General features: G+C 46.8%; 1 protein-coding gene across 1 annotated transcript in view; it reads right to left on the reverse strand.

Annotated features, from left to right (window-relative positions):
• PRMT3 (protein arginine methyltransferase 3) overlaps positions 1–24408 on the reverse strand; it is a 919521-nt gene that overhangs the window by 349353 nt on the left and 545760 nt on the right. Inside the window, exon 13 of the mRNA XM_078684663.1 lies at positions 19567–19653. Within this exon, the coding sequence (XP_078540789.1) occupies positions 19567–19653 (87 nt within the window). The remainder of the gene's footprint in view (positions 1–19566; positions 19654–24408) is intronic.

A 24408-nucleotide genomic window follows, 5' to 3' on the forward strand; every position in this document is an offset into this window, starting at 1 on the left:
CTCCAGGTCTAATGTATGACACAGCTAATGCAATCTTGTATGCACTGCCTCCCCGCTCATCACATTGACTACATATGGTTGTGTACGATTCTGTCTACATTGATAACAGAATTATTTCCATCTGCCTGTAATGCATACGGTCTACCAAAGCGAATTGTATAACTAAAGTCAGCTTGTACATCCTCACCTATGACATGAACAGGAATGAACTAACTTATGATAAAAACGGCGGACTGTGGAAAATGACTAAAATTAGGTATACATAAGCGGCGTTCATTTATGTTCACCACAGCCACTGTTGAAAGTAAAGCGAAAATCACGAAACAGTGGCCACGCCATCTTGTCCCTTTTAGGCCCCATCACGAACGTAGGTGGCAGCCATTTTGTGTGTTATGACCTCTCTGCCCACTGCCAATAGCCTGCGCATCTCTCCCCCTCATTCCCCAGCCTCGCAAGCATTCCCCCGCGCCCTGACAGCCCCCGGTCTCTCCTGCTTGGGCCATAAACGCACCTCTAAACACGACCCTGTCTCAGAGCCACATCCCGTGCTGAACCCCCTACCCCCTCGCTCTTTCATCCCATTCATAGAACAGGCCCTTTGGTAACCTCTTCCTCCCTGCCCGATTGCCCGGCCCAATCCCAGGCCATCACCTAGCCCAACAGATGCAGTTTATTGCTCCCTACAGTAGGACCTCGCCTCACATCAGAGGAGCGGTGGTTAATCAATACCCTCACACCTCCAGATCCGACCGACCACCCACTTTCCGTTCCCAGCGGAATGTCCAGCTGCGCGATAACCACCACATGCTGAGATCGGGGTGGGAACTCTACTGTAGATATGTGTGGGAACTGGTCTGGACCGGGGATTCCAAGGATGTCTTTCCTGACCTTCAAAGAAACATTACGGATGCAATGTATGTAATAAAACCATAAACCTATGTATAAGAGCCCAGGCTCTGTTTCCTGCCTTCCTGCCTTCCTGTCTTGCGCGCCTGCCTCTTTGTTTGGTAATATTAAATGGTATGAGAGGCGGCTAACGCCGGGTAAACACTGAAGGTTCTTGGTCGACATCGGCCCTACCTTTCAACATTTCCAAATGGCTATAAACCCCGACTCATCAGGAGAGGATCATAGAATGGGAAGCCGAAACTCAGCGGGGGGTGGGGTGCAAGCCTGAACTCTTTTTATTAAGAGGTAAGCACAGTGATATAACACAGTTAAAACTCTAGAATGGGAGAATGTAATGTCAAGAACTGCTTGTTGACTAGTTGATCTGACAATCATTATATGCTTTAGGAAGGGAAATTGCCTGAGGGTAGTTGGTTTAACAGTTTAAGAACTTTCCATTCTAATGAAACTTAAACGCTATCAGCAATGTACACAGCCTGATACAATGTGTTCGTCTATTTCATAATGAGGATGGGACATTATATGTAACTTGTGATACATGTCTGTTTGCTGTTGTGCTTATATGTCATCCCAGTGTACACTCTTCTCTGATATATATGCTGTAACTATGCGTGTTTATTTGTTAATGTAAAAAGCAATAATCAGATCCCCCCAAAAACACGACAATGCGCATGTTCAAAGTTGATGTTTTAGTTTAATAGGGTAACATATTAAAAGAAGAGGTCCTTAAATTAAAAAAAGACTGTGTGGACAGGAAATCATGCAGCACTCTTGTAGCAAATGTTGGGAGCGAGTGTACGAAATATGGATAGAGGCAAGCACACTCTTGCTCTCGCTCTATTTAAAATAAAAGCATTTATTCAATGTGAAGTCTGACATCTCATCACCTGTATTAGTTTAGACTAGTCTGACAGTATCTGGTCTATATCGCAGACCTGTCTATACATTAAATATGTATTTCTCTAATATGCTTGAAAACCTTTTTCTACATTTTAAAACATTATTGTATTTAAGTAACAGTAAGATGCTTGAAAATGTATTATGAGTTGCACGTTACAGATCTTTGCAATTCTTCAGATTAAGTGGTTTACCTGTAACTATTACGTTAGAGGTAGCTGGAGCCGCTAAATGTGAGGATTAGCTCCTTTTAGTCACCTTTTGATAAACAGTTTACAAATGATCGATTCTATCGATTATTGATGATGAAAGTGGCTTCCATGATTTAAAAGGGTAATCGAAACAATTTAATTCTACTGCAGAGCACAGCCATTACAATAATGAACAACATCAACCATTGCACTATATAAATTCCTTAGGAAAAGAGATACAATAATTAAAAGTCCATTACAATTACACATTAACACTTCACGGGGTACCCAAATTAAAACGTTAACAAATGAATAAACTATCAACATGAATACCAATTATGTAGGATGGGCTTAAACTAAGAGCCGAAATAGGGGACAACTGATTAAAACTACTAAAAATATAAACAATTCTTTACTAATATAAAAAAAAACTCTAGCATACGCTATCATAAGTGTACAAGTTAAATTAACAGTCCAGTAATAAACATTGAACACACAGAGTTGGTTCTCCTTCCTTTGATAATATCTCCTTTTCTATTGTTTTGGTCCCACTTAGCCTCTTTTCAAGTTTCTGTAGCCTAAACAGAAGATATCACTTAACCGCATGCGTGCGGCGGCTTTTCCCGCTGTGTGCGACATTTTCATAAATACCATATTAGATGACGAGCTCACCTTGTCATCCGCACAGGGTAGGTAACGTTGATGACGAAGCATGGAAAGGGTTAAGCAAGGGGGACCAACTTTGTTCAGTGTGTATTACTGGACTATTAATGTGACTTGTACACCTATGATAGCGTGTGGGAGAGTTTTGTGTGTTCATTGCCTGATGCTGTAATCGGGTTTCGGGGAGTAGTGTGAGTCGCGTCCTCCTCTTTAAGCACCGCTTGTAAATATTACGGAAAATGTGGTTCAAACACACTTGGTGGAATAGTCCGTTAGCGCCAGTACCCATCATATCACTCCTTTGTATAATTCTTTGCTAATGGCCAACTCCCAAGTTCTACAAAAACATTCCTTCAAATAAATGGACCATAAGTAGAAAGAAGAAAACAAGTTACTTACCTGTAACTTTGGTTCCCCAGTATTGGTAACTTTCATAGATTTCCATGCTTTGTATCATTCCCCGTCGTCGGACTGGGAGTCTCGGTAATAAAAAATATCATAGTAGTAGGTACAAAAGAGAAAGAAAAGGCCTAGGCCTCATTCCCTTTTGTAACATATCAGCCTCTTTTTGTAAAAGAGACCAAACTCTAGGCGTCAGCCAATCAGAAGAGCCTCACCCTTAGAACCTTCCTGAAGGAACCTCAGAGCCTCAGATTTTCGTAGCCGTAGTGTGCTAGACACCATACTTGCTGAAGGCTGAGCTTTCCCCGGGGAGGCGGGTGGGCGCATGGGAATCTATGAAAGTTACCAATACTGGGGAACCAAAGTTACAGGTAAGTAACTTGTTTTCTTGCCCCAGTATTGGAACTTTCATAGATTCCCATGCTTTGTATCAGAATAGCAAGCAGTAAACACCATAAACACATTTTGTAAAGCAGTATACCATAACATTAGCCAGAAAATTACAAAATGTGTAACCCATGGAAGGTGGGATAGAAAGGAAAGCTCACCCATCACTTGAAGAGGTTTCTCAGGACAGCCTGGCCCACAGCCGCATCATCCTGCTGCAATGACTCTAAGCAATAATGCTTAGTGAACGTGTGCACGCTGCTCCAGGTAGCAGCTCTGCAGATGTCCTTGATATGTACCCCCGCAAAGAGGGCCGTAGAAGAAGCCACTGATCTCGTTGAGTGAGCACGGATCTTGCCCACTAGAGGTTTTCCTGCTAACTTGTGGCAATGCAGAATGGCACTTGAAATCCATCTCGAGATCCCCTGCTTAGACAGAGGGAGACCTTTGTTTGGACCGCCGAAAGCAATGAACAATTGTGAAGATTTTCTAAAGTCTTTGGTTCGGTCCATGTAGAACTTTAGACAGCGTTGCAAATCCAGAGTGTGCAATGTCTTTTCTGCTGGAGTGACTGGGTTCGGAAAAAATGTCTTTGGTATGACCGGCTCATTTAGGTGAAAGTCAGTGGGGACCTTGGGAATGAACCTTGGGTTCGTCCTTAAGATGGTAGTGTTCTTTTTGAACTGCAAAAACGGTTCTTGGATAGTTAGGGCTTGCATCTCCCCCACTCGCCTCGCTGATGTGAGGGCCAAGAGTAAAGCTAACTTCCATGATAAGAATTTTAGGTCTGAGCGGTGAATCGGCTCAAAAGGTCCCTTCATTAGTTGAGCCAGAACTAAGTTTAGATGCCATGTTGGAGGAGGAGATCGCACTGGCGGATAGACCCTGAACAGGCCTTTGAGGAATTGTTTGATAATTCTTGCAGACCACAACGAAGGACCAGAATCAGATCTTCTGAATCTCGAAATCGCCGCTAAATGAACCTTGATAGTAGAATGGGACAGATTAGACTTAGCTAGCGAGAGTAGGTAAGGTAGGAGCTGATGAGGTTTTGACGTGAAAGGATCAATCTTTTCTTTTTTGCACCAGATACAGAATCTTTTCCACTTTAGTCTGTATGTTTTGTTTGTGGACGGAGCCCTTGCCTGAGAGAGGATGTCTTTGACCTCATTGGAAAGAGGAACATTCATGTATTCTCGCTGGTCAGGAGCCATGCAGTCAGGTGCAACGATCTTGGGTCTGGATGCCAAACTTGTCCTTCGGACATTGCCAGGAGATCCGGAACATTTTCCAGCTTTATCGGAGGTACTAGCGATAGCAGATGGAGCTCGGTGTACCAGAATTGTCTTGGCCATGCCGGGGCTATAAGGATGAGCTTGCATGGTTCCGTCCTCATTTTCCTGAGGAGACGAGGAAGCAGGGGAATCGGTGGAAATGCATAGAGAAACCTCCCTGTCCAGGCTATCGATAGGGCATTGCCCAATGAGCCTTGGTGATGGAACCTGCTGGCGTAGGCTAGGCACTTTTTGTTGGTCGGCGTCGCAAAAAGGTCCACCTCTGGTGTGCCCCATTTTTGAAAGAGTAGATCTATTACTTGTTGTTTCAGCTCCCACTCGTGACTGACTGAGGCGAGCCTGCTCAGCCTGTCGGCGCCCTCGCTGAGCACTCCTGGTAAGTGCTCCCCCTTTAGAGAAATTCCGTGAAGAATTGTCCATTCCAGAATCTGTTGAGCCTCTCGCGACAAGGGGAGTGACCTCGTCCCTCCTTCCTTGTTCACATAATGCATAGCCGTGGTGTTGTCCGTCCTGACTAGCACCTGTGAACCCTGGAGATGCGGAAGAAAGGCTTGAAGGGCTAGCCTGATCGCTCTCAGCTCCAACAGGTTGATGTGTCGCTTTTGGTCGCTTGGAGACCAATGGCCGCTGACCTGCAGGTCCTGCATCACTGCTCCCCATCCCTCCAATGACGCATCCGTCGTCAGTATGTGAGGTGATGGAACGCTTGCGAAGGATAGACCTTGGCATAAGTTCTGCGGATTCGACCACCAAAGCACTGCCTCCTTCATCTCTCGAGTGACCATTACTTTGTCGTCGAACGATCCGTGCACTTGCTGCCACTGGAGGTCCAGTTGCTCCTGTAGGGGGCGCATCCGGAGCCTGCAGTGCGGGATCAGGGGTATACAAGATGACATCACCCCCAACAGCGACTTGTAGCTGCGTACAGAAAGACACTTTTTTCTTTGAAGGCTTCCTGCTAATCTTTGCAGTTTCTGTACCCTTTCTCGAGTAGGAAATGCCTTTGAGAGCCGCGAATCCAACATCGCTCCCAGGAACCGCGCTGTCCGTGACGGCAGCAGCGTGGATTTCTCCATGTTCAAGGTGAGACCCAGATTTTGGAACAGAGTGGTGCAAGCCTGCACCGCGTCCTGCGCTAATGCTCTGGTCGGGGCCTTTAGTAACCAATCGTCCAGGTAAGGGAAGACCTGGAAGTGGTTTTTCCGCAGAAATGCTGCTACAGGTGCCAGCACCTTCGTAAAAATCCTTGGAGCAGAGCCAAGGCCGAACGGCAAGACTCTGAACTGAAAATGGCTCTTGGCTACTGTGAAGCGTAGGAACCTTCTGTGCGCTGGGTGAATCGGGATATGGAAGTATGCATCCTCCAGATCGAGTGTGGCCATATAATCCCCCGGGTTGACCATTTTCAAAACGTCCTGTAGGGATACCATCCTGAAGGATAAGGAGATGAGATAGGCATTTAGCTCCCTGAGGTCCAGGATGGGACGCCATTTCTCCTGCGTTTTTCTCACAAGGAAGAACCTGGAATAGAAACCGTGGCCCTGTTGATTGGAGGGGACCGGCTCTATCGCTCCTTTGCGGAGCATTTGTTGTACCTCTAGCCGCAGGAGATGCAGATGTTTTGAAGGGATGGCTGATGGGGGTCTGGGTGGAGGGACTTCCGTAAACTCCAAAGTATGTCCCCGTCTGATGATGTTGAGCACCCAACGGTCCGATGTAATTTGGGACCAGTTCAGAAGGAATTTTGACACCCTGCCTCCAACTGATGATCTCTCGGAAGAGGGAGCAGTAGGCAGAGCCAGAAGGCCGCTATTGGCGTTTGGACGAGTCTCGTCCACGGGCAGCTTGCTTGCCTTTGTTGTAAGGCCGTGAATAACCAGAGGACTGGCCCGCCTTTGTTGGTATGACTGGCGATTCGGCTGGTACCCAGAGCTGTTCGAAGAATAGCGCTGTTGTTGGTATGCGCCTCTGTAGGTGCCACCTCTGCCTCTTGTGCCCCTAAAAGGAGTTTTGCGGCACTGGAGTGTTCCGAGCGATCTAGCTGTCTCCGTGTCCTTTTTGATGTCTTGCAGCGTGTCGTCGATCAATTTGCCGAAGAGTGCCTCGCCATCAAAAGGTAGATCAAGGACCTTGTTTTGGATTTCTGGCCGAAACCAAGTCGCTTTTAGCCACCCTTGGCGTCTTAATACTGCCGCTCCTGCCAAAGCCCTAAAGGACGTTGTGGCAATGTCCATGGCACAGTCTATTATCTCCATGGAGACCGCTTCACCTTCTTGCAAGGTTTTCTTGGCTTCCAGCCCGTTTTCTGGTGTAAGCTGATCCAAATAGGGAGCTATATCGCACCATAACTGGCGATCATATCGTCCCAATATTGCCAAAGCATTGGCGGCGCGAACCAGAAGGCTAGCAATGGATGAAAATCTCTTGCCTGTGTTATCCAGCCGTCGTCCATCCTTGTCAGGAGGGGCTGTCAAGGGAGCAGAAGGGTTCCGTGATTTCCTTTGCGCCGCTTGTGAGATTACAGAGTCCGGTTTGGGATGACCTGTCAGGGCAGCCGGTCCATCCTCCGGCGCTTTATACTTTTTGTCAAGGCGCGGTAGCACAGGGACCACCGTCGGTGGGTTTTTCATGGTCTTCAAACCCTCCTCCCATAGATGGTCCACAATTGGAATGGACCTCGTAGTCTTGCGGTGAGTGTCTTTAAAATCGTACAAGAAACAGTCTGTGGTTTGCGCAGGCAATACCAACTTAAATCGGCCGGCTGCACGTTCCATCAGTTGGTGAAAACTGCCAATGTCAGCAGGAGGAGAATCACCTAGGTCCTGGTGGGGCGAAGCTGGATCCGGGATGATGTAGTCATTGTATTCATCCCCTTCCTGATCCGAGTCCTGATTATCACCGGATGACGCATCCGTATCATTATCATGATCCCCATCCGGATCATCTGCTGTTCCAGACGCAGCCTGGGGCACTGGCCGCTGTGGTTGAGGAGGAGTCTGCACTGGGTGTACAGGAGGGACAATTGAAGAGTGGCCCTTTACTGGTGTTGACGGAGTAGACCTCCTCGGCGCTGGTCGCTCGGCCTTGGACTTGTAGTCTTGCAACATCTTGTGCAGGTCATGCAGGAAGGACGTCGGGACTGAAACCATGTCTTGTGATTCACAGTCCATTAAGTGGTCTGTTTGTGGGTAGTCACCTCCACCTTGTCCATATGCCTCCTTTGAGTCCGTCTCTTGACTTTTAATGAGAAGCTGAGATGGGCTATTCGCATAATCAAAGCCATCCTGACCGTCTCCCTCAGAGTACTCCTGGTCTAGCAACATCGTTGGGGGTAATGAGGTCACCCTCCTTGGGGATGTCATTTCAGGCGTGATCCTTGTGAGAGATATTGTTACCCTTCTCTCTGCAGCCAGTATCGTTGGTTGGTCCGTCGACGCCGGTGAAATCCTCGTCGACGAGATAGGAATAGTAGATGTCGTCGTCGACGCCACCGACGACGAGCCCGCCGTCGATGTAGAAATTGTTGTCGTCGTCGAAGCACTCGTCGACGACGTCGTCGTCGGTACTGCCGTCGTCGACACCGTCGTCGACGATGATGGTTTCTTCGTCGACGATGTTTTCGCCTTCGTCGACGATGTCGTCGGCATACTTCCCGTCGACGCCGCAGTCGTCGAGCTCTTCGTACACGACGACGAAGCTTTCGTCGTCGACGCTCCCGCCGACGAGCCCGTCGACGGGACCAATTGGATCTTGGGCTTCATTTTCGTCGTCGACGGAGCCACCGTCGACGAAGTCTTCGTCGTAGAGGACTTGGAACTCCTCTCTGAAGAGTGTGAAGAGGGTCTTTTGAAGGCTGGGTCTGTCTTCTCACCCTTAGGAGGCGAAACCAGTTCTGCCTTGCCCGACCCACTGTGGTGGGGGGAACCTCCTGAACCCCGGCCATCAGACTCCCTGGGGGTCTTCTTTGAAGCCTTAGAGGGGCGCCCAATAGAGGAAGTTGGGGAACCTCTACCCCTTTTCACTGACCTTCTAGAGGAAGCACAGGACGCCGATTCCTCCTCATCACTGGAAACTCCATGTTTCCTTTCCTTCTGCCTCTGCAACCATGTAAGAAGACTTCCAGCACGATCTCTCAAGGTGTTGGTGGAGAGAGTGCGGCAAATCTTACAGTCCTCTGCCTTGTGATCTGGATACAGGCAGTAGATGCAATCCTTGTGTTTGTCTTCCACAAACAGCCTTTTCTTCCCACAGGTGGAACAGGGCTTGAAAAGGGCTTTCTTCTTCTCAACCTCAGACATTTTGAAGAAGAAAGAGTTTCCTGAAGAAATCTGAAGAAAATTCTGAAGAAATATCTGTAGAAATGAGTTTTAAAGAGTAGAAATAGAGCAGAGCTCAATGGAGACTCCCTAGCACAACGTGCAGTAGAAAATCTGAGGCTCTGAGGTTCCTTCAGGAAGGTTCTAAGGGTGAGGCTCTTCTGATTGGCTGACGCCTAGAGTTTGGTCTCTTTTACAAAAAGAGGCTGATATGTTACAAAAGGGAATGAGGCCTAGGCCTTTCCTTTCTCTTTTGTACCTACTACTATGATATTTTTTATTACCGAGACTCCCAGTCCGACGACGGGGAATGATACAAAGCATGGGAATCTATGAAAGTTCCAATACTGGGGCAAACATATTATATGCAACATGACTTTCAAAGCATAAATATTTGATTTCACTTTAAAAGTCGTGGTCGGTCAGTAATAATTGAAATGCTACAAGGGTGAAATATAATCGGTATCACACACCTGCTTATAGTTTGCATTCTTCAGTTGGTAACACAGTTTTAATGGAAGTAGTATTTTCATTGCCAAGGAAACAAGAGCCTAGCCTAAACCCACCAAGAGCAGTGGGCCTAAAACTACAGGTGCCTGTGTGTGTGGCAGCGCATTCAGTTTAAGGTACTCTGTGCGCCTCATAAGGGCATCCAAGGCGGTGGTCTGGCCTTTACTGCAGCTAGAGGTTTACCCTGTATAAACCTTCTCCTCAACTTAGGTCAGCAAAGAGAGACTTACTTATTGTTTGGCACTCACAAGAATCCGTACATGTGGTCTCACTGTTAAAATGCAACATGACTGTGTGGTACTTGCTTATGAGCAGGAGTCTCAGGAACCACATACCGCTGGCCCAATCTGGGGGCAATTAGAAGGACTGGGGTTCGGTTGTTCTTGATCTTCTTCAGAACGCGAGGAAGAGTGGTTGTGACGAGAGGCGTACAGGAGTCCCCGTTCCATTTCGTCCAGAATGCGTCTCCTACCGCATGCTCTTACGGGAACTCCAAAGCGTAAAATACTTGACATTATGCTTTCCCGACTGTGATGAAACGATTTAACCAGGGTGCTCGCTACTGGTGGTAGATGCCATGCACTAACTCTGAAGATCCTACTTGCGAGCTGCCATACTACGCCTGCTCAGTTTTCCCACCCTGGAATTCAGGGACCCTGCTAGGATGCTCCAATAATCTGCACAGGCACAAAATCACCTGGCACACTCCCCCCGCTTGTTGCAGTACCACATGGTAGTGGTACTACACTGGCCTGACCTTGAGGGTTTGCCAGGTGAATATCCTGCAGCTGCAGAAGATTGATGCTCCACAAATCCAAGGTAACCGCCCCAACCGAGCAATGATGCCTGCCGCTGAACAAATAACAGTCGATCAGCAACCACTGTGGATCCCGAGCTGTCTTATTTGGGACCTGGATAATGTTGGGCATGCGCCCTGTATGCAGAACCATTAAGATTTCAGTTACCACTGGAAGGCTTGCAGGTATCACCTGTCGCTATATACAAGGGGATGCCAAGGATAAAAGGCCAACAAACTTCAAAGCCATCCTCACCATATTCAAGGATCCAGCCTGAAACATCGGGATCAAAGTAAAAATCTCCTGGACTTGCTGCTGCGGAGCAAAAGGCATTAACTCCACTGTGTCCACGATCATCCAAATGATTGGAAGCTTCTGCAAAGGATTCAGGTGAGACTTTGGCACGTTTATGGTGAAACCCAATATGGACTAATGTCTGCCATCTTCCGGAGGTAGTCCATGACTGACTGATTGTGGCAAACTCAATTCAGCAGCCATGCTGCCGGCTGTCGAGGTACATGGACTACCAACTACTGAATATGTGCAGCAACTACCACCATCACTTTCATGAAACATCCATGGGGCACTGGTGAGGCCAAAGGGGAGCAAACAGTAAACCGAAAATGCTCCTTGCTCACCTTGAACCACAGGTGATATCTGTGGGGCTGCAGGATGGGTATATAACAATATGCTTTGTGCAAGTCCCTGGACACCATCCAGTCGCTCGGGTACAGAGCGGATAGGTGGTGGGCCAATGTGAGCATTTTCAATTTGACCTTCCTCAGTCAGGCGTACAGGACCAGGGTCAAGTATAGGTCTGGGGCACCATTCCTTCTTCGTGACAAGGATATAATTGGAATAATAACCCCCACCCTTCTACATGCACAGCACCCATTCTACCACACCCATGGAGAGTAACAGGCGTAACTCCAGCCGCAGGGTAGACGAATGGTCTGCTGACAACTGATCTGATGCTGGAAGAATACTGGGTGTTGAAGTAAGAAAACGTAGGGTGTTGTCTTTTAAAACAACGCAAGACTCATTTGTTGAATGTAATGGATCGCCAACACAGGAGGAAGTGCAGGAGCCTAAGGGCATAATATAGCTGCTCGTTGTCTGTGGTAACAGGGGAAGAGGAGTTTGAGGAATGATGCCGCTGCTGGCCTACATGCTGTCTGCCAGATCAGTGTCCATAGCACCAAAAGGACTGGATTGTCTGTTCCAATCAATGGCTGGTAAGGTTGTGCCTTACCTCAGTCCCCTGGAGATGCTCCTAAATTTCCTGAGCTGGTGAGGAACTGCAGTGGCAATATCCTAACACCCCCAAAACGTGGTGTAGCTCTACATTCTTTAATGAGTTCAAAATGGAGTCCACCTTTTCTCCAAACCTGGCGAGACCCATGAAATAGCATACCCATCAGATAAGCCCGAACAAGGCCAGAGAAACGTGTACCTCATCGAGACATGTCTGCAGAGGACAACACTGGTACCGAGTGTCCTGCAAATGCAGTCTGTTGTATTCAAAGAAACTCGAAAAACATTTTTGGCTGTGTCCTGTCCATCATGTCTCATGCGGGCCAAAGAGGCCCTAGGGTCCTCCAGGACAGCCATCAAAATCTCGCTTGCCATGTCGCAAACGGCATGGATGCAGCAGCTCAACAGACAGACTACATTTACAGATTACAGAACCAAGCTGATGGAGAAAAACATATGTTGTTCCAAAGAAATCAATCCTTTTGGTGGAGGACTGTAAAAAAAGATTCTTGGGAATAGGATGCTAGGTGAGAAAGTCTGGCTAACCAGGCACCCATCTATGATGTCAGGCTATCTGCAGGCTAACAGGCAGACAAGAACATGGATTCGAAGAAATAGCCATCAAGGTAGCTGTAAAAACAATGTAACTGAACCACCACTGCAAATGAGCACTGCTTCTGCTGAAGTTCCAGTGGCGAGTCAACTTAGATGATCCACTAGCATTTTGAAGATCAGGATATAAGGCATCATCAGTGTAATGAGGAGGGAGCAAAGCAGCCTCCCCACCACCACCATCATCATCAATATCCTAGGGAGCACTGTGCTCTGGCACCGGAACAGAGTCAGATCTAAAACTATAATTGTGCCGCTGAGAGTTGGTGCGGGGTAGAGGGAAAGGCTTTAAGTCAGGGTACCTGACAATGGGTTACGCCTTTGTGACCTCTTACAACATCAGTTCAGGATCTCACATGGGTGTGGGCACTAAATCATCCTTTGCCAGCGGTGGGATGGTGGGAACCCGCATGTATTGTAGGGCCAGTTTAGAAGTCTGCACAGACGTTGATAGGGTAACAGGTTCCAAGTCAACAGACCGCACTGGAAAGAGACCAGCTGGCAGTAACCTGACTGGAGGGCCCTGCGTTAACATAAGGCTCCAAGGTGCACTCGAGGGAGCCGCATGAGCACTGAAAATATGCAGCATGGCCTCTTTGCTACGGGGTCGACAATGGCCTGAGAAATTAAGGGCACATCGGGATCAACTGACGGATCAGCTCTGTGTCTGGTGACTTCAATAGAGTGTGACTGACATCTCAATACCCTTATGCCATCTCTTTGTGTAGTTAGAGTGGGTGCATGGTAACAAGTCTCATCTATAGTTTTTTATGCTTGCATTTCGACTTGGACTACGACTTACCGGTGGACTTCGAGCCAGCAGGGGGAGCAGTTGCTGGAATGGCCCTGTGACCAGGGCCGTGACTTGGAGCAGTATCTGCGCAAGATCTGCAAACTGTTGTGTTCAGAGACACATAAATGCACCTGCCTGCCTATTTCGAATCACCTTCGGATGCATAAAGGCAACCTTATCACAAAAGTTGTATTTTGAGCCCAGACATCTGATTCCTGCAGTCAAGGCACAGCTTAAGTCCTTTCAATTTCAGTGGGACACCCTAGCACCCTGTGGAAAAAAAGGTTGCGAGCGCAGCAGAGCTCTGGATCCATGGGATCGAGGGGGTCGGGGAGGCACAAATAATGTTAGGTCGCAGAGGCAGCGCTATGTGCAGCTCCACTTGGTGTATTCCTAGGTGTTCAGGAGCTCACATAGGAAGCAGCATGACGTCACCTAGCAGCTTATGTGAGCACTGCGACAAATAATCTTAGAATCCAGTCTGACTACTAGAGGATATTATAAGGTGAGAAATCTACAGTTAGCAGTATTTATCAGTAATTAACATTTTATCTATCTTCAATAACGATCCTTCATCAGTGCCTCAACTGTACATAATACCATGTAAAGAATATCGCTATTTTCTTGGAAGTCAACATGTCCTGTATACCACAAGTTAACGGAGTAATACAATATGTTTATCCCCAGAATCACAAAATTACAAAGATCAATCAGCAAATTACCAAACACCAGTGCAAAATAGAAGTAGGGTCAACAGTGAACTGTCATCTGAATTTACCCCAGCAATCTCAGCTAAATCTCTAGGCATCTCTCTGGACACAAGACTTACCATGAGCTCCCACATAAGCTCCACCTCATAAGGCGCCTTCTACAGCCTGAAACTCCTCAACAAAATAAAGCCTTTCATACCCCCCAATGACCTAAAAATCGCAACCCAAGGTCTAGTTTTGTCCAGACTTGTCTTGACTATGGAATGCCACTTTAACTGTGGCAGCTAAAACACACATACTCACCATGAGAACCACCCTAAACGCAGCAGCAAGAATGGTCATAGGTTCCAAGAAACACGACCACATCACCCCTGCATTGCAGGATCTAAAATGGCTACTTATCGAAGCACGCTGCTGTTTCAAAACAGCCTGTCTCACCCATAAAGCCCTACACACAGGCAAACCGAATTACCTTGTAGCCAAAGAACTAAAGCAGGACAATTGAGAAACCTAAGAAGCTCCAACTCGCTCCTCCTAATCCCCCCCAAAAGACAAACAAAAAAAAACCTCTCCCGCTCTTCCTCAAGGAACGCCCCTAAAGTCTGGCACCTCCCCCTGCCTCAGGTTCTTACCCGAGGTATCGACGGGGAGGGCGGTGTCTCCTTTTGACCTGAGTCAGTGCCAGGTGAAGTGAGGCTTGTTACCTCACATTGGATAGGTATGAATGAATCTATCATCCGGTGTAGAGGTATTGTGACTGATCACTTGTAATTACATTGTGGTTTTTTCATTCTTTTGTTTTCACTATTTAAAACTTACACTTGATTGCAGTAGCTTTTCTAACTGGGTCCTGAAGAAAGCCGGGGTTCCTATGCCCAATACGGCTGAAACTAGTAGACCATTTTCTTGGTAGATAAATTCAAAACCGACACTGTGTTTTTTTAATAAGTTCACCAATGGTCACCAATAAATGTATTTTGGACTACTGTTGGACTTTTTTAATTCACCTCTATTCACTATTCTATCTTTCAACTGCTTCTGTTGACTAGTCTGGTCAGTATACTTTTTGAGATACTCAGATTGTCATTTGTTTATCATTGGTCTCACATTACGCCTAGTTCACTAGCGTTTGGCTTGCTGCCAGAAGAGCTGAGGTGACAGGGGCACCTTTGGACTTCCAAATGATGACACTGGTCACTAAGGGCAGTTGATGGAAATCCTCTATTTCCCGTTTCCCCTCCTCAGGGTTTCTTCTGTCATGAAGTTGTCCTTATGTCAGGATTATTACACTACGATTTAGCGGTCATATAAATATATGATTTGTTACTATTTGTGTTCTGTGAGTTTTGCATTTTTATTGTTCCCTACTAGACCACCAGTTTTTTCTTGTGTTGTTTACTCTCTCCCTATTCACATCAAGACTAACCCCTCCTTCACGAATTTCAAGAGACAGCTAAAAGAATTTTTATTTTTTTAATTTTATTTATAAAGTTTTATATAGCGCGAACAAAATCCCGAAGGATATCAGAGCGCTTTACAATAAATTGGTAGAGAGGACAACATGAAATAAACATAGTAATTGAGAAAAGGAGAAAAAAAAAAAAAAAACTAAAACAGTAAACAAAGGAACAAATATAAGGTATAATATTGCTGTGGTTGATTTCTTCACACTGGCAGAGAGGAAGCTTCTGGACAATAACCAACCAACTTTTTGTTTTCCCCTCGAACTATGTAACCTCCAGTATCTAGATGTATCATTGTACTTTACTGTTTATGCTTCTATTCATGTGTGCTGTTGTAAAGCACTCTGATACCCCTTGGGTCGTATAAGCGCTATATAAAACTCCTAAAATAAATAAATATATAAAACTTTTGAAATAAAATAAGTCTGAACTATATAACCTCGATCTATCTTAGCCTCATTAAAAATGATATCACCTGGCTGAAAAAGGCACAGAATGCAGTTATGCACTTTGATATTGGGTTCGTTCTGGGAGACCACATCTACGTAGCTACAAATAACCTCGACTGACAAATTGTGGAAAACAAAGGTTCTCTTATAGCATTATTGCTGGTGATCTGATGTGTGCATGGATCTGCAACCAATCTCCGTACTCCCAAAATAATCCCACGTTGTTTTCTGAACCAGCATAATTATTATTAGAGAATAAGGAGGTGGCCCTGTGGGAATTCATATGGAGCTACAATTCATTTTAATATGTATCAGTAGATCAGTTAATAGGAATTGGAATGGTCATTCGAACATATAGCCAGGTATGAGATGACGCGTTACTCTGCCTAGTGCATCCCTCCAGTGGAGCCATTCCCTATAGCCTGTTTGGCCGCAGTGGTAGCAAAGACTGATGGATGTCGGGGGAGAGTAATGATGTAACGTGCAAGAGTGTGCCCTTTGGTATACCGACGCCGCTGTTTTACACCGTCTATACACTTTCTTGGATGCAGTCTGCGCTTAGCTGGGAGAAATGTCTCCTGTTGCAGTTAGAGGGTACAAGAGAAATGGTTTGCGGTTTTGAGTACTGTTAATGTGAACATATGTATAATATTGAATAGTTTTCTGTTTTTGAAAAGAATTGAAATAATGTCTTGTCCGAGAACTATGAAAAATAGGTGTAAATAAATAATAAAAAAGATGCCCATATAGCCATTGGCGGTTAGTCAATTTATTTATCTCCATGGCAAAAGCATGTTGTCAAGAAATACTGTTCATAGCAACATGTTTTGCAGTACACAGCTCAGACATAAGCAGTTTGGTAGATAACATAAATGGGATGGTTATAAAGAGGGAGACGGGTGTCAAAGAAAAGACAAAGACTACAAACACAAACTACAATATGTACATTAAGAATCATGGCTAATATGCGGACATATCCGAAGGAACACATGGGGAGAAACAAATCTGTTATACAGGGGTCTAACGAGGGATTAGAGTTTAGCATCCCATCATGTTTGAGAAGTTGACCTTCCAGAGGAATCTTAAAAGTGGAGCAAGAGGAAAGCTAGTCAGAGGGAGCAAGAGACAGTAATGAGGCCAAAGTGAGTGAAACAACAAACATCTTTGAGGTCGCTTAGGGAGGGTTGGATTTGAGGAGTGAATACTGCAAGGGGCGTGAGGGGGTGGGTAGTGGACCAGGAATTCAGCTATATGGTTTGGGGACAGGGCGTGAATACTTTTCAAGACTAGGACAAGTAGTTTATACTGGGCCTTGTTTCAGACAGATAGCAAACCTGCCTGGCGACAATGGTGTGAGCCAGAGGTGTGTCTGGGGATATTACAGAGAACTCTAGTGGTGTAACATATTACCTTGTGCAGTGGGAATAAAGACTATACGAGGAGACCTCCTGTTACACTGGTTCCTCTTGCAGAAGACTAGTGCACAGAGGAGTGTTTTGGCTGTGATGAATGGAATGTTGAGGCAGATTTTTGCAGATGCTCAATAGTTGGTGCCTAGAAGCAGTAGTGCACTTGTGCTGAAGGACTCCAGGTCCGGTAGTGATGAAAAGTGCACCTAGCCAAAGATGTAAATGATATTCCTTTCAGCTCTCGGAATTTTGCCTGTACATAAGAAGTCTCACAGCAGTATTTGCCTTCTAGTGTGAGTACCAAATAAGTGTATTGCTCTGTGGTGTTAAGGTGAATTACAGTCACTGTGCTGGCTTGTATTTTATTGCAGAGTGTAGGAGGAAGTGTTTCTAGTTCAGTACTTTACATATGTTTATAACAGTATGATGAGACGTATAAAGGAGAATGCCATATTTATTTTGTTGCAGAAATACTGCCCAATGCAGACATGGTTTTAGAAAAATCACCAAATTGATTAGTTGTGCATGAAGAAGTTCAGGAATTAGATTTAGGCTTGAGTAGAGTTTGCAGAGTTACGCGGAACTCCACGAAGTGACAAAAAAACTGCTGCATTACGCGGAGCTTTGCAAGCAGCGGACTGCGTTACGTTGTGCTGTACCGCGGATTTTAAGCGCTAGAGGGGGCTGCTTCATTCTGCCAATCGAGTAGAAGTTCTACCCTAGTGGCAGCTTCCTCAAAGTGAACAGAAGGTTTCTCCACGCGAGAAGTAGCAAAACCATCCGTAATTGCCTGCATTGAGAAATCTCCGTGGAGGTGGTCTAGCGTGGAATTTTCCCCGCTCGCCAACTTAACATTGGCCAACGCAAGTGAGAAAAAACTCTCCTACGCAGAGCCGAGTTTTTCAGAACTCTGCATGCTTCGCAGCGACGGGAGTGCAGAAAACTCCACAAACGGAGTGGAGTTTACCGCCCAGGCCAAATTAGATCAGCAAAATTAGCAAATATGAAAAATGAGAAAGGATACATATTATCAAACAAAAACTAGAAACATAGGATAACAATCCAACCAGCGCTATTCTATTTCTAACACATCAACGGCGCTTAGACAAATAAAGCAATAATGGTTCCTGTAAAATATATGTCATTTAAAAAGGTCTCAACGTTAGGAAAATTTCTCAATACAGCATTATGGAAACATAAATCACAAACAGCAAGTTTTACGAATAACCAGAGAAGTTTCACATAGTTTATTCAGCAAATGTACTTTTGAAAAACAAAGGTAAAAAATTAATAAATATGCGTAAAGTAACGAAAATATGCTGCCAATGCGGTGCACAGTTCAGAAGAATGCTAAAAAAAAGGTTCTGAAAAGAATGTTTAGTACAATTTAAAGGATATCTAACAAAGGACACAAGTATAGATCATTTAGGCGCTGTGCCATGCCTTATCACATGCCAATATGATGGGCTGGATGGCACGCGTTCCTAGGCAGGAGACTGCTAAATAGCAGCTCATAATAGCAAGTCCTCATGACTATTAACATGTTCACAGAAGCCACAGCATATTAGAGAAGCATGCATCTGTCCTGTAGGTGTAATAAATAAGCACTGGCAAAGTAAAAAAGTCTGACTGTGGCAAATATGCATTTTTAAAAAAGGCCCACCAGCTTAGGTACATTTTTTCTAGCTGAAGTACAATACTTCTTAGACCACTGTGCACATAACTGTGTAGCGAACCAATGGCAGTGGGCTAACCCATTGTCTGCACTGTAACCTATGGTGGGCAGAAGTAAAATGTGACTGACATCTGGACAGACCAATGGAAGAAAAGAGTCGACGAAAAGCCTCGCTATGCAAGTATAGATATATATTTCTATTATGAACCTGCTGGGAAACATGAGGCTGGAGAAAAACATGTACAGATGCCTCTAGGTCAGACCTAAAAATTAGAGATCGCCTGAAGCTGTGAGTGAATATTCTGTGCTTGTGGCATGACTTACCCTCTGACTGCAAAAACCAATTGCTAAAGAGCAATTTACGACTAGAAGAAAAACAGCCCCACATATGACTTGGGCACTTTACCTCTCGTAAGTGTCCAGCTGTTTTTCTATGTATCCTGGCCCAAAAATAACACCAAACTATTTAGTAGGAAAACGTGATGGATATCAAAAACTAGGCACTTCAAGAAAAATCCTTATCTCAAGAGGAAAAACCTTCTGCATTAAGCAAAGAAGTATACTGACAAGATGTTCTATGTGAAATACATGAATACATGTTTAAATATGGGCAAACACCAGTAGTATGTGCTACTCAAAACTTTAACAAATCCATCTTACGTGAGCACCCAGCATTGCTAATCTGTTAAAAGAGATGGGTTTCTTGCTCTAAGAGTAACAGGGAGGCTTGTCTAGTGCAATTGTGCCCTCCATTCATCTCCAGCTCGGTAATTAATGCATTGGAGTACCAATCACTCTGGAGGTGGGGGGGATGGACAGTGAAGTGTGACTCACCGTACACACAGCGCTCTCTGTGATCTGGAGGGTGAAATCAGATGAGAAATCCAGATCCGCAACAGCTGCTGCCTGGCACTCTATCCGCTGAGGACGCAAATAGCAGAGGATCAGAGGAAAATATTTAGATCTCAGATACAATTCTTGTTTCACTGAGTCAATTCAAGGACTGATGAAAAAGACTGAATAGGTATGGGCATTCTCGCATCAGTATGTATTGCATCTATAGAGACAGGGCCGCCAGGTAAATTATAAACAATAACATAGACTCATATTAGCAACTTGCACGGGTTAATACAGCGAAAAAGTATAATCCACAGAAATAAAAATCATCTTTGTTTAACCCTATTTGCTTCTCGAGGCTGTGTTTAGTCGTAATGAACAAGTTACTTACCTTCAGTAATATTCTTTCTGGAGGATACTCAAAAAAAAATTCCTCACACTGGTATATTCTCCGGTGCCAGACTAGATTATAGCAGGTCTCCACTAGTCTCTAGGTCATGTCAAGAGGCTCTGTGCCGACTCCATACCAATGCAGACATAACGGAGCAGAGCTGCATATAAGTTTAGCGTCTGCGGTCAGGCTACGCGGCCTAGCAGGCTAAAGATGACAGGAGCCATAGTACTGTTCACACGTGGCTCCGAACAACTCGCAGTAGCCACACCTCTTTATTTTATACTCACTGGCGTCTGACGTCACGCATCAGCGCAGGGGCGCTCCTGCGGCGCGGGTCAGCTAGACCGCTGCATCCCGCCTCGGAACACTACATTCCTTCTAACCTTTATTAAAACAGGGAAACATCAAAGTAATGATAGATTATAAACGATGGATCTGTTACCAGTCTGCCAGTGTTCATTCAAGGCGTCACCCCACCAGGTAGTCAGTCAGCTGGGAGGAGGGTGCAGGATTCCGCCGCAGTTCATATCTGGACTGTCCGCCTCTGGACATCGTCACCCTAGGTGCCCCTGAAATTGGGGTGCTGCTTCCCCCGGCCGGGGGAGACAGACTCGATGCTCTGTCCTCAGGGGTGGTTGGAAACTGCGACATGTCCTGTTCTCTCAGGTCTCCCCCCTCCGACATGTACTGATCAGTCTCTGGTTCCTCTCCTCGTGGCGGACTCATACAAGGCTGTTCTGGACCAGAGGGGGTGCTCCGGTGTGCTTTCTTAAAGAATGAGATGTTTCTGGTAACTGTCTCGGCTTCTCTCCGAGCAGTTACCTTGGTGCCGGTTCGGCGAGTGACAGTCCATGGTTGGTGTTCGAACGGTAGTCGGAACTTGCTGCCTGGGTAGCGATCTTTGACGTAGACTTGGTCGTTTGGCTGTATTGTGGATTCACGGGCTCCTCGTCGTTTGCTGGCTTGCTCATTGGAGCGAGTACGGTTTGCCAATGCCTTCTCTTTGCTGGATTGTTCGGGAGTCCATGTTGAGTGGTTCGGGAGGGTGTCCTTTACTATTCGGCCCAAGGTTGACGCACTGGGCGCCGCCTCCGTTGTGACGTGTGGAGTCATGCGATATTCTCTTAGGAAGCTGTAGATGGATTTCTCTAGAGGTGATCCGTCTGCAAGGGCTATGCGGATGGTTTTATTGAGCGTGCGCATGAATCTCTCTACTTCCCCATTCGCTTGGGGCCAGCACGAGGTGATTTTCCGGGTACGGATTCCCCAGCTTTTCAGGTATTCTGCGAACTCTTGACCGTGGAAGGGTGGTCCATTGTCAGTCTTGACCACTTCAAAGATGCCATGAGTAGCAATGGTCTTCTCGAATTTGGCGATGACTTCCGTGGCTGTTTGGCTCCCTACGATCTCTACTAATGGATATGTTGGGGTTCGGGAATGGTAGGCACGACGTTGTCGGAAGAAGCCCACTCCTCTGGCCATGTATCCGCAGTCTGTGAGTCGGGAATAGAGACAGGTAAAAGGGGGGGGGACAGCCGACCACCAGTCCAAATCCCTCTCAGGGCGACCCGCCCCGTGACAGGATATTTGGTGAAGTCATCTATAATCACCAGTGCGTATCGTCCATTTGGGAGGTGCCCAAAATCCGCACTGACACACTCCCATGGCCTCTGAGGGTTGTCTTCGGTCACGACTGGGTGAGGCCGATCCGGTTATCCCGCTGCTTGACACCAGTTGCACGCTCTGACAGCTTGTTCTATCATTGGGTCCATCCCCGGGAACCACACCATGGCCCTCAGCCTGCTCTTGGTCTTTACCATGCCTTGATGCCCTCTGTGGGCTAGTTCTACTGCTTGATGGGTTAGGCTGGCCGGCAGGACTAGTCGGGGATCCCGTAGAAGGCATCCTTGGCTGTCGAGGGACAGTTCTTCTTTGATTCGCAGGATGGATTCCAGAACCGCTTTGGCCTATGGCGTTCTTTTGCTTAGGGAGTCTTGGATAGGACGCCAGTTCCCTGAGCGGACTGCGCTGGCGGCCAGTTGAAGACATTCATCGTTCTGCGAGGCTTTAATGATAGAGTCGAGGCTCATTGGTAGTGGTCGGGACCTTTCAGTCACCAGCCGGACATATTGCTCTGTGTCTTCAGCCTCTTCCTTTTCTTCTAAAGTGGCCTCTCGGGGGTGTATTGAGAGGTAGTCTGCGGGGTTCGTGGACCCTGGCTTGTATTCTACTCGGTAGTCGTATCCTTGTAGCTGAAGTATCCACTTCTCGATTCTCGGAGGTGGTGTCGACACTGAGCCCTGGAAGAGTGGTATGAGAGGTTTGTGGTCCGTGGTCACTGTGAAGGAATGGCCGTACACGTACACGTGGAAGTGTCGGCAGGCCCAATGGATGGCTATAGCCTCTTTCTCGGTCTGCGAATACCTCTGCTCTGTGTCTGTCAATGAGCGGCTGGCATAGGCGATGGGGGCCCATTCCTCATTGCTCTGAAGCTGCGTCAGCACTGCCCCTACGCCGAAAAGGCTGACGTCCCCGGCCACGTTGGTGGGCTTGGAGGGATCAAAATATGAGAGAGTGGTGTCTGCGGACAAAGCTGCCTTCGTGTCACGGAACGACTTCTCTTGTTCTGGGCCCCATTGCCACTTTGTGGCTGATTTGGTTAGTTCTCTGAGAGGCTTGGTGAGGTTTGATAGGTCAGGGATGAAACGTCCACAGAAGTTCACAATGCCCAGGAAACTCCTTGCCTCCGAGACGTTTGTTGGGGCGGGGGTCTCTTGGACGTCCTATACTTTGTCGGGGTCCGGCGCCACTCCTTGGTTCGAGAAGGTGTATCCGAAGAAGCTGATTTTACTCTGCAGGAATTGGCACTTTTCTCGGTGCAGGGTTAGGCCAGATTCCTGGATTCTTCGGAGGACTCCTCGCAGTCTTTGGTGATGCTCTTCAACTGACGATGCATAGATGAGCAGGTCATCGCTCACGTTTAGAACTCCTGGGAGTCCACTGAGGACCTCGCGGATTGTGTTCTGGAATACTTCTGCCACACTTGATATCCCGAAGTTTAGGCGCCGATATCGCCTTAGTCCTACATGAGTGGAGAAGGTGGTTATGTACCTTGAGTCGGGGTGGAGCGGTAGCTGGTGATACCTGATCGAAGATCTACTTTGGAGAACCACTTTGCGCCATTGAGTTCTCCTAAGATGTCGTCTATTGTGAGGGTTAGGTGCCGCTCTCTCTTTACTGCTGCATTCGGGAGACGCATATCTACACAGATGCGGAAATGTCCGGGTTGCTTGGGTTTCCGGGCCACTACAATAGGAGATATCCAGGGTGTGGGTCCACTGACCTTTTCTTTGTTCCCTTGTCTTTCCAGTGTTTCGAGCTCCTCCTCCACTTTTTTCCTAAGGTGGAAGGCAATGCGTCGATGCCTCAGCGCGACAGGTTGGACTGACGGGTCAATGTGGAGGGACACTTACTTCCCTTTTAGGCATCCAATACCTTTGAACACATCTTCAAACTCCTCCATTATGGTGTATAGTTCCTCTTCTAGAACTGCCATGGCGAAGGATATGAGTTTCAGGTCCTCGGCAGACTGTCCGCTGAGCAGCATGCCACTGCCTTCTGTTGTGACATAAATCGTTGTGGGCACCGTCGCCTCTTGGTGTTGCAGTTCTGTTTTGAAACACCCGATCAGAGGAATGGGCGTCTTCTGGCCATATGCGAACACCCGGATCTTTGCTTCGAGCAGGGGGGGTCTTGCACACAGTTGGTTGTACACATTTGCAGCCATTAGTTCAATGGACGCCCCCGTGTCAATGGTGGCTCTCACCTCTTGCTGGTGAATCTTGATGCGGCACTTCAGAAGGCGGCGTTTCGTCCTTTTGGGCTGATCGATAGCGTGCACGTAGTGGATTGGATAGTCCTCTGCGTCATCATCCATGTCCTCAATGTCTCTCTCTTCTCTCACCGCATGTGCGGCCTCCTTCTTGGCTCTCGTGGATCTGCATACCGCTGCAAAGTGGTTCATCCACCTGCATGCGCTGCATTTCTTCCCCCTCGCGGGACAGTCTTGCATGCGGTGAGGCTGGCCTCCGCAATATCCGCAGTCCTTCTTTTTGTCTGGCTGCCGTCTTCCACTGTTTTGTCTCCTTATTGTCCTTACCACATTCACCGTTTCGGCCGTGTTAACTTGTTCGGTTTTGACCGGTCAGTGTAGGGCTGTCTCCATGTGGGAGGCTCTTGCCTGGGATAGTTCTTTGGAACGGCCAAGTTTGAGTATGTCGGCGAGGGGTTTGTCGTCTTCCTGGAGGATGGCGACTCGGAGTTTGGATGAGAAGCAGCCCTGGATGATCTGCCCTCGAATTTCTTCCTGCTCATCCCGGAATCTGCAAGAACTGGCTAGTTCCTTTAACCTGCTGGGGAACGCATCTAGCGACTCGTCGGCTTCC

Source organism: Lissotriton helveticus, chromosome 3_2, assembly GCF_964261635.1.
Source record: "Lissotriton helveticus chromosome 3_2, aLisHel1.1, whole genome shotgun sequence".
NCBI lineage: Eukaryota > Metazoa > Chordata > Amphibia > Caudata > Salamandridae > Lissotriton > Lissotriton helveticus.